This window comes from Macaca mulatta, chromosome 9 (assembly GCF_049350105.2).
Source record: "Macaca mulatta isolate MMU2019108-1 chromosome 9, T2T-MMU8v2.0, whole genome shotgun sequence".
NCBI classification, from domain to species: domain Eukaryota; kingdom Metazoa; phylum Chordata; class Mammalia; order Primates; family Cercopithecidae; genus Macaca; species Macaca mulatta.
Window position 1 is genome coordinate 75025887 of NC_133414.1, and position 16062 is coordinate 75041948.

Consider the following 16062-nt stretch of genomic DNA (forward strand, 5'->3'; position numbering starts at 1 on the left):
GGGCGACAAAGCCAGATCCTGTCTCAAAAAAAAAAAAAAAAAAAAAAAAAAAAAAAAAAAAAAAGAGAGAGAGAGAGAGAGAGAAAAAAAATGACACTGGAATTTTGATAGGGATTGCATTGAATCTACAGATTGCTTGAGCCCAGGAGGCAGAGGGTGCAGTGAGCTCAGATCGTACCATTGCATTCCAGCCAGGGCAACAGAGTGAGGCTGTATCAAAACAATCAATCAATCAATCAATAAAATAAAGTACTCATTAAATCTGAACTACTCTAGGCAGTAGGTACTCATACATATCCCTTTTTGTGAATGAAGAAACTGAGTCACAGATGCTAAGTAATGTGCCTAAGGTCATAAATATAAGCAGTGGAGAACAGACTAGCACCCAGAGTCTGACTCCAAGGATAATACACTTAACCATTATTACAGTGCTTCTATAAATGCTAGCAATGTGTTTTTGTTGTTTTTATCACAAAACTATAGCATGTTCATCCTAAACCATTTTCCTACCACATTCACAAATCATTTCTCATCTTGTGTTTAAGTCTGCTATTTTTTCTTAATTAATTTGGCTGATATTTTTACTCCAGAGAATTTCAGTGCTTTTTTTTTTTTTTTTTTTGAGATGGAGTTTCGCTCTTGTTGCCCAGGCTGGAGTGCAATGGTATGATCTTGGCTCACTGCAACCTCCGCCTCCTGGGTTCAATCAATTCTCCTGCCTCAGCCTCCCAAGTAACTGGGATTACAGGTGCCCACCACCCCACCCAGCTAATCTTTTTATTTTTAGTAGAGACAGGGTCTCACCATATTGGCCAGGCTGGTCTCGAACTCCTGACCTCAGGTGATTAGCCTGCCTTGGCCTCTCAAAGTGCTGGGATTACAGGCATAAGCCACCGTGCCTGGCTGAATTTTAGTTTTTTGAATTTGAGTTTCAAGGTATTTTTCATTTCTCTCCGGGAGCGGTGGCTCATGCCTGTAATCCCAGCACTTTTGGAGGCTGAGGCAGGCAGATCACGAGGTCAGGAGATCGAGACCATCCTGGCTAACACGGTGAAACCCCATCTCTACTAAAAATACAAAAAATTAGCTGGGCATGTTGGCGGGCGCCTGTAGTCCCAGCTACTCGGGAGGCTGAGGCAGAAGAATGGCTGAACCCGGGAGGTGGAGCTTGCAGTGAGCTGAGATCGCATTACTGCACTCCAGCCTGGGCGACAGAGCAAGACTCCGTGTCAAAAAAAAAAAAAAATAATAATAATAATAATAAAATAAAAAAAGATATTTTTCATTTCTCAAAGTCATTTTGAAATCTAATCTCCTCTTCCAACATGTTACAATGTGTGAGAGAAAGCTGTGTGGTTTATAGTAAAGAGCACTAGACATAAGAGAACTGAGTTCTGGTTCTGGCTACATAATATATTAGCTATGTGACTCTGAACAAGTCATAGAGCCTTTTTTTTGGGGGAGGTTGGAGTTTCGCTCTTGTTGCCCAGGCTGGTGTGCAATGGCGCGATTTCAGCTCACTGCAACCTCCACATCCTGGTACAAGCAATTCTCCTGCCTCAGCCTCCCAAGTAGCTGGGATTATAGGCATTCGCCACCACACCTGGCTAATTTTTTGTATTTTAAGTAGAGATGGGGTTTCACCATGTTGGCCAGGCTGGTCTCGAACTCCTGACCTCAGGTGATCCACCCACCTTGGCCTCCCAAAGTGCTGGGGTTACAGGCGTGGGAGCCACCACGCCCGGCCATATAGCCTATTTTTTAAAATCTGTTGTTATCTATCTCTCAAGGTTTGTGCAAGTATGAATGTATTAATGATATGTTGGGAAAGGTTTTATAAACTGTGAAGCATTTTATAAATGTAGAATTATGCTTTTATTGTCATTGGTGATCACATTGTATTCCAAGTCAAAGAACATACTCTCTTCATTCTTTTTTTTTTTTTAACCTACTTGTATCTTTGAATTGAAGATACATCCCTTTTAGACAGCATATAGTTAGACCTTAGTTTTTTTATCCAGTCTGAGAATGTCTGCCTTTTTATCATATTATTTACTCCAGATTAACATTATTATTAATATAGTTGAATTAATATCTGCCATTAGCTATTTGTTTTCCATATGTCATATTTTAAAAAATATGTTCTATCCCTTCTTTACTGCCTTGTTTTATATGAAATAGGTATTTTCCAACGTAGCATTTTAATTTCTTTTTTTTAAATTTTTTCTGTTACACACAACTTTATTATTTTGGTAAAACTACATTTCATTTTAATTACTAGTAGTGTTACTATTACTAGAAATTTTTTTTTAAAATCATACTTTAATTTCTGGGACACATGTACAGAACGTGCAGGTTTGTTACAGAGGTATACACGTGCCATGGTGGTTTGCTGCAGCCATCAACCTGTCATCTACATTAGTTATTTCTCCTAATGATATCCCTCTTCTAACCCTCCACCCCCCGACAGACCCCAGTGTATGACGCTGCCCTCCCTGTGTCCATGTGTTCTCATTGTTCAATTCCCACTTATGAGTGAGAACATGTGGTGTTTGGTTTTCTGTTCCTGTGTTAGTTTGCTGAGAATGATGGTTTCTAGCTTCATCCATGTCCGTGCAAAGAGCATGAACTGGATTCCTCAAGGATCTAGAACAAGAAATACCATTTGATTCAGCAATCCCATTACTGGGTATATACCCATAGGATTATAAATCATTCTAATATAAAGACACATGCCCACATATGTTTATTGCAGCACTATTCACAATAGCAAAGACTTGGAACCAACCCAAATGCCCATCAATGATAGGCTGGATAAAGAAAAATCTTCATTCTATTTTTAACCAGCTGATTATACAAAGGTTAAGCAATCCTGTCACAGTCTACCTAGTTCTGTAGAAAACCAGTTGTAGTGTTTCCACACATTGAGTCATCTAGCCGTACCATTTTGTTTTGTTTTCCAAATAGAAACTCCTTTAATAGTTATGCTGTTTATATGATGTGTCAGTGCCAGCTTGATCTCATATTCCCTCCCCACTCACTCCATTCCAGTCACACTGGCCTTCTGTCAGTTCCTGGAGTACTTAGTACATTAAGTACTCTCTCGTTCAGAGGCTTTTATAGTCCTGTTCTTTCTGTTTGAAATTTGTTTTGCTGTTTGTCTTGCTTTTTTTTTTTTTTTTTTGTCATTGCTAGATATTCATATTTTTAGGGTCATTCCATAGCCATCATACCTAAAATAGGAACCCTTCCTGCATTCTCTTTCATGGTACACTCTCTGGTCACTTCCACCTTGTCTTGGGGTCTATCAAAGTGGTATGGTACTAGCTTATCGCTTTCCCTTAACTGAACTGCTAAAATTGTCCTCTTTTCGGGTTCAGGCACCTACAAAAAAACACTACACTCTCTTAGCCAGCAGCGCCTGATTTAGGCTCTTATTTTCAGAAACTCTGAAACTCTGGGTGATCATTCATTGCATTATTTATATTTGTGAAGAACACAGGAACCTAAAAATCACCTAAGGTAATTCTTTGGTAATCAACACCGCCTGAATACATTCTCTGTAGACTTTCTACCCATGCTAATCAATGAAACTTTCTGTGATGATGTATATGTTCTATCCTGCATTAACCAATAAAGTAGTCACTAGCTACATAGTCTATAGAGTACTCAATATGTGCCTAGTATGACTGAAGGACTGAATTTAAAATTTTACACTTGATCTTAGCCAAAAGGCCGAAAAGCGATGAATTTTAAATTTTATTTAATTTTAATTAATCCTAATTTAAATAGCCACATGTGGCTAGTAGATCCTATATTGGATAGCACAATTCCATACTTTTCTCTTTCAGCAGTGTGAGATGAAAGAATCCTCATTGGTCAGAGAAAAACTACAAGTCTAGGATCTTCTGGGTAGTCAGGGGTTATGGAAGAAGTGAAAAAAGGGAAAAGGATTGCATTGTTTCCCCTGTGGGCAGAAGTATTATTCTTAGAGATCTAAAATAAAAAAAAAAAAGAAAATTTGTTACTTGGGGTAAAATGAAATAAATAATCCAATAGAGAAGGTATGAATTCTCATCATTTGGCATTTACTCAGTTGCAGACACAATGAAAATACAGAGAACATATATATATATTTAGGTTTTGAGGTGTTTTCTTTTTTTTAATCAATTTTCAATAGTTTAAAAAAGGTTTTATAATGAAACATGCTTTTGAGCACCTTATTTTTATTTATGTTCTAAAAATACGAACATTAATCAGTTCAGTTCAGCTCAAGAAAAGCTAGATTTAAAAACACACTCCAGTCTGAACTGATTTTCTAGAATAATAAAAGGCCTTATAAAACTTTTTACCCCAAGAATTGTCATTTTAAATTCTTAGCAGGTCTGTCATTTAAATCAGGCACTATGCAATTTTCCATCACCTATATATATATATATATAAAATCCTCTCTCTTCTGCTTTGTGTTCTGCCCAGCTCCAGTTTTTATCTCATTCTCTAGTGCCCTCCTAAGCTGCTGCTTCTAACTGAAAATTACCCACTTCAGTTTAAAGATTTTTTTAAAAATAAAGATTATTTAAAATTTGCAGAGAAGCTAACCAGAATAATAATAAATAAATAAAAAAAAACAATGCCAGTGAGAATATTTCCTGATGAATAAACACTGGTTATTTTAAGATGCGCTTGGATTGGTCTGTCAGCAGCCAGATCACTAGTGGCAATACTCAGTGGCTTTTGGAACTGATTGGGATTTATAGTAGAAAATGAGGGTAGGACAACGGCACTGATGGAAGGAAAAAACACTCACCTTTCCTTTCTTTTAATCTTTTCACTTCTTTCTTCTCATTCATGCTCCAAATTTAGAGTCAAAATTAAAGTTAGGAGGGATAAACTGTAGATTTTTGTCTAGTTTGTCATACTAGCCAAGAGTATTAATGCATTTTCACACAGAAAACTATTAAGATAAAGTGATTTACTTTTGTTTTATTCCTTAAGAATACCACGTTTCAAACCTATGCTTTCCCATTTCTGTCTAATGGCCTGGGAAACTTTAGTGACATTATAAAATCATTGAATTTCTCTAGATAGTGTTCCATACATGGATTACATTTGATTAAAAATACCTATTTGAGGGTACCCTGCTCATGGTTCAAATATATTCTGCAATGCTTGTGATGGTTTTGGGAATCTATGAAGAGACACATCAAGACACTATGTGCTTTATTTAATCTAACATATCACTGTCAATATCACTGACAGAGCAGTTTTGCTATGTCAGGAGGTAATAAGGTATGTGATTATAATCATTATCATTTTGCTTATATGCTGTAATCAATTATGGCAGATTTATGGCAAAAACAATTCTAGAATCAGTAAGTAAGAACTAATGGAAAGGTTAATACAGTGCTAGTTAGTAGAAAATAGAAAAAGTAGTTTGTTTCTATGACTGAATGTAAACCAGGCATATGAAAAGCAAGTAGCTCAAGGGGGAAATAAAAGTATTAATCAGGCTTAATAAACTATTTTTTAAAAACTGCTATGTAGACACTACAGGATCATGATTATTTGTTACACAAGTTATATTTCTAAGTATCTACAAAATTGGTTATTTTATAGAACCAAAAATACATTTTTTATGGTAATACAGTAAACTGACAGGATACAAATGTATATTCTGAAAGTTTTTTCTATGGGGAATTCTGATGTATCAACATATAATATAATTTTTTAAATATTAAAACTTAAAATAAATAAAACTTTAAAAAACTCCTGAAAAGTTTTATTTATATTCTTATGATCAAAACATTTGACTTTTTAATTGAATATTCCCGTGATTACATTTTGTTCTACATATAATTACCATTTTGGGAAATTAAAACGTGAAACTTAAATTAGAAAAAAACCCACCACTTGGAAATCCTTTTTCTGTATGTGACTTAACCCTAGATTTACTATAATATGGTAAAGCACAAAAGAGCAAACTTGTAAGAAACTATCGCAGTTCCTAATAATTGAATACTGAGAAGCAAAGTTTTCCTATTCTGGAGTAGTTCTTTTATAGGGTCTTTCAAATGGAGTGTCTGTATCACATGTTCCTTGCCTTCCTCTATGAAGGGGAAGCTCTATGTCTGGTTTGTCAAGTCTGATGACATGAATAACATGCACATGTATTACTTTGTTGCTTGATAATCTGCCTTTACTACATTTAAACAAGAGTTTCACAAACTCACATAATATCTTTCTCTAGAGTTCAAAGTGAGCTTACTAGTCCTTACCAATACTATCCAATCACCACTCACCTCTTCCCTACTTGATAGACAATACTGAATAAGCAAATAAAAAGAAAGTTCCTACATTTCGGCTGTGGTTAGATTAAATTTTTAAAAATTACTACCCTGAAACATTTTAAGTTGCTGTAAGAACACAGCATTCTACATAGTTCACTCAATAAATATCATACTCATAAAAGACTCCAACTTAGTTAATTCTCTGTCAGTTAACCTGGGTTCATATTAGTCAGTGTTTTCTAACAATCAGTTGGAAGAGGGGTATTATACAGATAAAAAACATGGTTATCTCAATTTTGCCAACAACGACCACATGGAGTTTTGAATCTTGACAGGATAATACTTGTATCAGGAAAACAGAATTAGGACCTAGACATTAAATCCAATTATTGATATTTTATTTCAGAAAATGTGTGTATATTTTATGCTACCTCCCTCTCCCCAGAAAAAAAGAGGGAGAGAGAAGAAAAGATAGGTTCAAACAGTAAGTTTATAAAAGCAGGATTTAAATTAATCAGTTCCTAACAACTGTTAAGTACAACCTTTTAGAAATTAATTTGCATAATGATAATCTACATGTGATGGGGCTGAAATTATTTAAATGACATTATATTTCATTATTTGGTCTTGTTCCACCACTGCTTTAGCAGTGAATCCTTATGAAATGTAATGCAGCTAATGAGGTAGCTTTTTAACTGAACAAACTGACAGGCCCCGTATCTGCAGAGGCAGCTTGAAACCGTGCCCAACCTCTTGGCTTCCCAAGAGGCTTTTCAAAATTCAATAAATAACATCTGTAGGCGATGTTGGGTGCAGACCTAGCAGAGTGCGTCATAACACTGTGCTGGCAGAACAAAGAAACCATGACGACTGCCAAGTTTCCATGGCAACTGCTGCGAGGCTCTGAGAGTATAATAGCACATCAATCACTGTCCAAAAGAACTTCATTATCAGCTAGAAAAAACCTTTAGGATCTGTTTAGTGTGCAATTGTGGGTTAACTCACCTCAAAGCCTTGCTCTCTAGCAAAAGTGGCAGCTTCCTGAAATAAAAAAAAAAAGAACAGTTAATTATAAAGTGCTCGGTAATGAAGAAATAATCCATTTTTTGAAACTCATTCAGTCTTCTTTTTTATACAATTATCTCAATATACCCACATAGTTCAATTTTTATTCTTACAGCAATAAAGATTTCTTTTTTCCCTTGGAATAATAATAATAATAAAAAGGCAGCCTAATGTCAACACACTTCACAAGTTGGAATAAAGAAGATGTAGTACATGTTTTTACTGTAGCTGCCACAGTGAGTTCAGGTGTTCTGACCTCAGCAAAGAAAGACAATCCAAGGAATACGCTGGTGGTTGTGTTTTTAATTAAAACAATACCTCTCAAAAAGCTCTTATGTAGAGAAGAATGCCTGCTAATAAATGTATAAATTCAGAAAAATCATCTTTTTGCAATCCTCATAATGAAACTTACGCAGGCAAGGATCCTCAGTAGATGTTAAATTCATTGGGTAAAAAGGATGATAGAAAACTGGGTATTTCCATGGAATCAAAGTATCTCAGATTTTATGCTGGTCACGGGAGCAAAGCATAACTTTATAATGGAAGGATCAAGCTGTCATCACTTTAACCCAGTGATCGATGCTATCACTTATCATCACTAATAGTGGGATCACCAAATATTCTTTGCCTTCTGTTATGATGCGGTGTGAAGTTCACAGCATCACCTATAAAGTATTCTGACTTAAATACTTAAACATGAATTAATCAAAACCTTAGTCCAGTAACTTGCAGCCTATAAGAAATACAGAGGATAGGGGAACAAGTTAAAGTATATACAGAAAAAGCAATTGAAAAAATTTCTAGGGTAGGATATTCTGCAGGACAACTAGCTTAATGTTTTTAACAAGTCAATGTAATGATAAAGGAGAAAAGGGAAAATGACCAAGAACAATGTATAAACCTTAATTGGTTTATACAAACTAGCTACAAATGATATTTTTGGGACAAGGGGAGAAATCTGAATCTGAAATGGAAATTAGATAATATTAGGAATTATCAGGTTGATTTTAAAAGTCCTTAATTCTTAAGATGAATCCTGAGGTATTTAGGAATGAAATGTCATGATATATGTAATTTATTTTAGAATACTGCAGACAAAAATTAAAGTGAAGCAAAAGTGACAAAATGTTAACAAGTGTTAAATCTAGGTGTATGTGCTATGTAGGGGTTCAATGTCTCCTTTTTTGTTAGAATTTTTTTATAATAAACAGTCCAAAAATCCTCTTTAATATAAGATGACAGGGTAACAATAGTTGAGCATTAAAAATTCATATGGTTAAAAAATTTTAGTACACGAAGTTCTTCTAGATTTTAAATATCTCAAGGACACCATCTGATGATTATTATATACCCTAAGGCTCTTATAACAGGTTACTGAATGACAAAAATACATATGTGTAATGAAATCCTTTCCTTTTCTTTACTCTTTGTGCATATACTTTAATTTTGGGACTGATAGAAAGGGAGGCAATATTACTTTTCAACTCTACTTCCCTCTTGAAAAAAAAAAAAACTGCAGACAACTGTCAAGAGTCTCTACATCTTAACTTACATTCTTCCAAAATTATCTTTGCCAAGAGATATTAATAGAAGGATGGGATTTGAGCCTGAGTAGTGAGCAGATCCAACTCAACTAAAACGACTGCAGCATCAAGCCATGTAAGGCAGAAAGTATAGTCAGTGTCTTCAGCAGAAATTTGGGAAGACATTGGGAAAAAAATACATGTATGCACCTATGGTCCAATGTACTGATAACCTATAGGTTAGAGAACCATTTTGAGGATTTAGAAAGGTCAAAATGTATGATTACAGCTAAACACTGAAGTCAACAGAAAGTGTTAAGCTGAAAGTACAACTCCTTACGCTATTTACTAGAGAAACATAAGCCTGACCAAGTTAGCCTTAGTTCATGTAGACAAAAATAAGCAAATAAATATTGATCTTGACAACTGGTCAATTTGTGCAAGCAAGGTTAGAGCTTTGTACATCACATAGTCAATAACATTTGCTGGCTGCGATATCAAGGAATAGGATAAGGTTCAGAAGCTATTGATGTAGTGCTTCCCAAGCTGTCACTCTGAACCAAGCAAATTCTTACATGAAAAAGACAACAAAAAAGCTATACTAGAACCACTTATTTATATTCATCAGAGACATGAGAGAACCCCTGGGGACTGTAAGACAAAGTTCAAAGGAAGAATCTGTAGGACTAAAATTGCACTAAGCCATAAACACTCAAAATTCACATATAGTAAAATTTTTTTAATGTCCAGTTTTGCTCATACAAATAAATTAACTGTAAAAAATTATGTGTGTGTGTGTGTGTGTATATATATATATATATATATATATTTTTTTTTTTTTTTTTGAGACGGACTTTTGCTCTGGTAGCCCTGGCTGTAGTGCAGTGGTACGATCTTGGCTCACTGCAACCTCCGTCTCCTGGGTTAAAGCGATTCTCCTGCCTCAGCCTCCCGAGTAGCTGGGACTACCCACCATGCCTAGCTAATTTTGTAATTTTAGCAGAGACAGGGTTTCACCATGTTGGTCAGGCTGGTCTCGAACTCCTGACCTCAGGTGATCCGCCTGCCTTGGCCTCCCAAAGTGCTGGGATTACAGGTGTGAGTTACTGTGCCCAGCCCAAAAAAATTATTTTTAAAAATTAACTGTGATCTGTTATGGTATGGAGCTAATTGCAAGAAGACACATATATAAATGTCAAATTATTATCTTTTAAGGAAACCAGGCCCTAGGACACTTCCATGTCTGTAAACTATTTCAAGCAGCAACATATTTCTGACTGAGGAAAGATGTACTTAAGAAAAGTCAACTCAATTTTCTGTCTTAGTGCCCCCTCACACAGGTTTGCTGAGCTGTACCCTATCACCAGAAAAGCTAAGCTTGTTGTTCTGTGGCTTAAAATGATCTTATCTTCTGACTTCCTCCCACCTTCCTTTGATCTTGGACTGGTGCCCCAAGTCACTCCATTAGAGAAGACAGCTGGCTCATATCACTGCAGACTTTCCCACAGCTAACCTCTGATCTGAAGGTGTTTGTAGATACAATGATGGAACAACATTTATTTTTCCCTGTCAGCAAAACAAACAAAACAACACGAGGGAACAGTTTGACCCAGTAAGAATTTTAAGCAGAATTTTAGTTGTCAGATTCATGACATGCAGAGGCAGAAAGAAAAGGCATGAGGTCAGAAAGTAAGCAAGAAAGAATAGGCATAGATGGTGGGCAGAAGAGTAAGACAGGTTCCAAATATCAGAGGTAATTCCAAGTGAACTGATGGCACTAAATTGAAAAGGACTTTTTAGTGTGCCTTGGCAGTAAAAGTGAGAAAAGAAAACAAGCAAGTCCCCATCTGTACTGCCCCAGGGCGCCTTGTACTGAGTTTCACAAATCTAATGAAGCAGTCAGGTTAAAATCCAACCACAGAGTGGATGTGACATGTGGAGAACAGCTCGGGTTAGAATAGAAAAGCAGGGCGGTTCCTAATGCAGGTGATTATCCATGTGATAATCATTATATTTACAGGCTTTCCATTTTAGATCTGACATCAAAAATCACAAAGGAGGAGGGATTAAGGAAATAAACAACCGACACAGAGGCTTTCCTGCTCCCCTGAGAGTATAGCACTTTCATTCATGCATGACAAGCAACAAAAGCAAAACTAAACAGGCCAGGAAAGAGTATTTCTAAGAAGGATGGATTTCACATTAACACTTTTTTTCCATTTTGATAACTTTCACTATTATTCAGTTTCTCAGTCAGGTCACATTTTCAGAATCAGTTCTCATTGTTGTCTATGCTATAATACAGTATCATTTTTGGTTTACAATGAATGATACTCACATAATATGTCCTTTACAACAACAGAGCCATTTCTTCCTTCCTGGAATTGAGTGTTGTGAATAAAATGACATATAATTAAAGTCTTAGACTCTCATCTATACCACACCACTTAGGTTTTGCAGTAGGCTTGCTTTTTCAGCAACCAGGGTAAAAGGGTGCTGGTAAAACAACAACCAAATATAGTTTTTGAATGGAGGTTAGGGAAAAACTATGTTAATCAGGTTAATGAAAACTATGGAATACTTACATTAAGAGCTAAAGGGATTAGCAAGCCACTATTAAAAAGCACAATCCTGAGATTACACAGGAAAGGAAAGAAACTCAAGTGCATGTTTGTGTATATGAAAGACAACTATGGAGGAGAAAACTTTCTCTGCATTTCGTCTGATAACACAAGTTCTTACTTATAAAGTAGAATTATCTATAATCAGTATTAAACTAAAACCATAACTTGCCCATACTCACTGCAATTCCAATTGTTGAAACACAAACAATATAGAAACACAATGATTTCTGTATATTGACAAGCCAAGGGGAAATGGAGCCACCAGACCAGGTCTGTTTTTTTACTTTGCTTGTTCATCTCTCCATGCAACAAACATTTACCTCCTAAGTGTAGTTTTAGGCTGCCAGCATCTGTGTACAGTTGTGTCATTGCTACAGCTGTTGCAGGCCTTATGATATTAGACTTTGACTCAGTAATACTATAACTCCTAAATGGAGTGGTATAGGTGAGAGTTTAAGACAGGGGGGTGTCTGTCTCTCTTTCTCTCTCTCTCTCTGTAAAAAAATCTCTGTATAATAAAAATTCATATAATTGTATATAAATTTAGAGGTATAATATTCTCTTTGAATGGCTTTAAGCGCAACATAGTACTGGTCAGGAGGCAATCATAGCCAATGGAAAGAGTACAGGATCTAGAATCAAAAGGCTTACACTAAGGTCCCAGTTTTACAGATTATTTGCTATGTAATCTTGAGCTAGTCATTCAGTATATCAATTTCTTCATCAATAAAATTGGGGTTAACAATACCTATTTCGTTGCATTGTTGTTAGGAATAAATGAAATACTTTATGTGAAACTGAAATCATTTTGCCTATTGAATTCAAGTACTTGTTAAGATCTCAGGATAAATAAGAGAGTGTCAGAGCACCTAGAGTACATTTAATGATCTGTCCTATCTGTGGATTATATGTGTAGAAGGCAGTCTTCAAAATGGTTGCCAATGATCCTTGAACCTGGTATTCAAATCCTTCTACATTCTCCTCCCCTTGAATGTGCTCTAGACCTAATGACTTGCTTTAACAAATATATGACAAAAGTGATGGTATGTTTTGCTCATCTTCTTGATAACATGCCTTCTCTCTCTGAGCCCTCACTCTAGGAGAAATAAATTGCAGTGTTGTAAGGACTATGGAGAGGTACATGATCAATAATCAGTGAGGATCTGAAGTCTGTGATCAGATACGAGTGGGCTTGGAAGAAGATCCTCCCCTAGCTGAACAGCGAGATGACTACAAACCTGGTTGACACCTTTATTAAAAGTCTTATGAGAGCCAGAGGCACCAAGCTAAGTGAGCAGTGCCTGGATTCCCTATCCCACATTTTATATATGAGGTTAACAAGAAAAATTCAGATAATTTCACATTCAAATTACATTAATAAAATCTTCAAAGTGGCCAGGTGCAGGGGCTCATGCCTGTAATCCCAACATTTTGGAAGGCTGAGGTGGGAGGATTGCTTGTGTCCAGGAATTTGAGACATGCCTGGGCAACATAGCAAGACCCCATCTCTTCAAAACAACAAAAACCGAAACTTCAAAGCAAGTGTGGTTGGCAGATCAGAGGGTAAGCAAATTCTGGAAAGAAAATTTAGATATATGCTATCTCAATGGCTTTGTATACCTGATTGTGGTCAACCATTTCTTCAACACAGATTAACCAGGAGATATCATCTTTGCATGAAATTTAAGTTTCAATTCACGATGTCTTCTGTTATTCTGAAGCAATGATTGTGTTTCTGACACTAAAATATGAGTATTAAGTAGTGCTAGAATCCTCAGGTGAGAAAAACAATACTGAGTCAAAGTCTCCTACCACTAGAATGTCTGCAACAGCTGTAGCAGTGACATAACTCTAAGTCATGCTGAAATTTAACAATAAAGAACTATCCACTGTGTATTTCTTTTCATACAATATATCATAACATAAAGATTTATATTGCTAAAGCCTCTAAATATTTTCTCATGCTGTCCTTCAAACTATGAGTTACCTTTACTTTATGTTATCTATCAAATCATTTATATACTTTCTTATGATACCACATTAGTATTATACTATTTTAACTTATGCATTATTTCTGATAAGGAAAAATTTTAATTTGTAAATAAAGTAACTGAAGGTTGGAGAAAATTGTTGCATAAAATGTGAGTCTGGGAACCCCTTTTAAAAGAAATTTCATTCACAAAAGTATCTCTACTAGCTTTTCCAAGGAATATATCATATAACTTTTTGGAGATTTTCAACCTGTGCTCTGACATTTATTACCATATGCTTCCCGTCTACAGAATGCTGAATAAAAATATTATTTAACATTTTATTGAGTGCCAAAAACTCTATGGGGCAATGTATAACTATAAAGACACTCCTGCCTCTATCCAATAGGTTTATAATAAAAATTAGATAGACAGTATATAAATTATACCTCAATAAACATAACTGAAAAAAACATTAAGCAGCCAAAACACAGGCAAAAAAAAAAAAGTTTAGTTTACAAGAAACTTAACTGTTTCACAAAGTGATTTATTAACTGACTTGTCTATTCTAGCAAGGAGAGTTGTTCATTCCCACTTTTAAGCATACTTTATCTGGTAACTAAAGAACAAATTAAGTTACGAAAAAGTGCTTCATCAAAATGTAAGACAGATGAGTTACTTAGACTAACTTCTTTCAGAACAACCCAAGTTTTTGGTATTAAAGAACAAGAAGAAAGAGGCTAGGATAAGAAAAATGTTAGGATAGTAGCCCTATTATTGGGAATTTTATTTCCATTTTTATTTTTATTTTTTGAGATTGGGTCTCACTCTGTTGCCCAGGCTGGAATACAGTGGCAGGATCATGGCTTATTCCAGCCTCAACCTCCCAGGCTCAGGTGTTCCTCACACCTCAGCCTCCCAAATAGTTGGCACTACAGGTATGCACCATCATGCTCAGCTAATTTTTGTATTTTTTTTGTAGAGACAGGGTTTTGCCATGTTGCCCAGACAGGTTATTTCCATTTTTAATGAGATAATACGTAGTTCGCATAAATAAGACATTCAACAAATGTCAATTCTTTTCCTTTCTATTATTTGACTCTCACAAAACCCCTAAAAATTAGCATTACTTTTATCTTACAGATGAAAATTTGAAGGTTCAGAGAGATTCAAGTATGTCCAAGACCATACAGCAGGTAATTGTTATAGGCAGCATTTAGATCTGAGGCTTTCTGAATGGTCTCCTGCTGATGAACTCTTTCAGGTTTTGCACATCTGAAAAAGTATTCTGCTTTTGTTTTTGAAAGGTATTTTCACTGGATCTAGAATTCTGGGTTAATAATCTCTTTCCTTCTGTGTTCCAAGATCTAGCTTGCATTGTTTCTGTTGAGGAAACTGCTGCTATTCTTATCTTTGTTTCTCTGTATGTAATGTTTGTTGTTGTTGTTGTTGTTGTTGTTTTAGAAACCTAGCTACTTTAAGGTTTTTTTCTTTATTACTGATCTTAAGCAATTTGATTATGTGCCTTGGTGTAGCTTTTCGGTGTTTCTTCTGCTTTTGGTTTGTTGAGCTTTTTGGATCTGTGGGTTTACAGTTACTATCAAATTTGGGAAAATTTCAGCCCTTATGTCTTCAAATATTTTTTCTGTCACCTGCCCCATCCCTAGTCTCTATATATTTGATCACCTAAAGTTGTCCCACAGCTCACAGCTACACTGCTTGTTTTTCTAGTCTTTTTTTCCCTCTAGGTGTTTCATTTTGAATAGTTTCTACTGCTGTCTTCAAGATCCTTAATCTTTTCTTCTGCAGTGCCACATCTTATCCAGTGTACTTTTCACCTCAGACATGGTATTTTTATTTCTAGAAATTAGGTCTTTTTTACATTTCCCACATCACTCTTTAATAGGATCATGTTTTTATTTACCTTCTTGAAATACAGAATATATTTAGAAATGCTGTTTTGATATCTTTGTCAACAAATCCTAATATCTGTATCATCTCTGAATCCATTTCTATTAATATTTCTCATTATGGGTTGTATTTTCCTGCTTCTTTGCATGAATGGTTATATATACATACATGTGTATGTGTGTATTTATTATTGATTGACTGAGACATGGTCTTGCTATGTTGCACAGGCTGGCCTCAAAATCCTGGGCTCAAGCTATCCTCTTGTTTCCGCCTCTTAAGTAGCTAGAAACTACAAGCATTTGTCATTGTGCTTGGCTTACTTATTTACTTTTTAACAATGCCTTTCTCAGGGAATGAAAGGTAATTTTTGATTGGATGACAGATATTATGAATTTTGTGTTTTGGATGCTGAATATTCTATTAGTCCATTTTCATGCTGCTGATAAAGACATATCCAACACTGGGTAATTTACAACAGAAAGAGGTTTATTTGGACTTACAGTTCCACGTGGCTGGGGAAGCCTCACAGTGATGGTGGAAGGCAAAGAGGAGCACGTCACATCTTTCGTGGATGGCAGCAGGCAAAGAGAGAGAGCTTGTGCACTCCTTTTTTTTTTTTTAGATGGAGTTTTGCTCTTGTTGCCCAGGCTGAAGTACAATGGCGTGATCTCAGCCCACTGCA

The 16062-nt window shown here is 35.7% G+C and overlaps 1 protein-coding gene across 6 annotated transcripts in view; it reads right to left on the reverse strand.

The window, feature by feature from the left end:
- The window catches only part of ADK (adenosine kinase), a 564565-nt gene that overhangs the window by 117046 nt on the left and 431457 nt on the right, over positions 1-16062 (reverse strand). For all 6 annotated transcript variants that reach the window (XM_028853392.2, XM_028853391.2, XM_077945182.1 and 3 more), the window contains 1 exon segment: positions 7293-7328. In XM_028853392.2, coding sequence (XP_028709225.1) covers positions 7293-7328 — 36 coding nt within the window.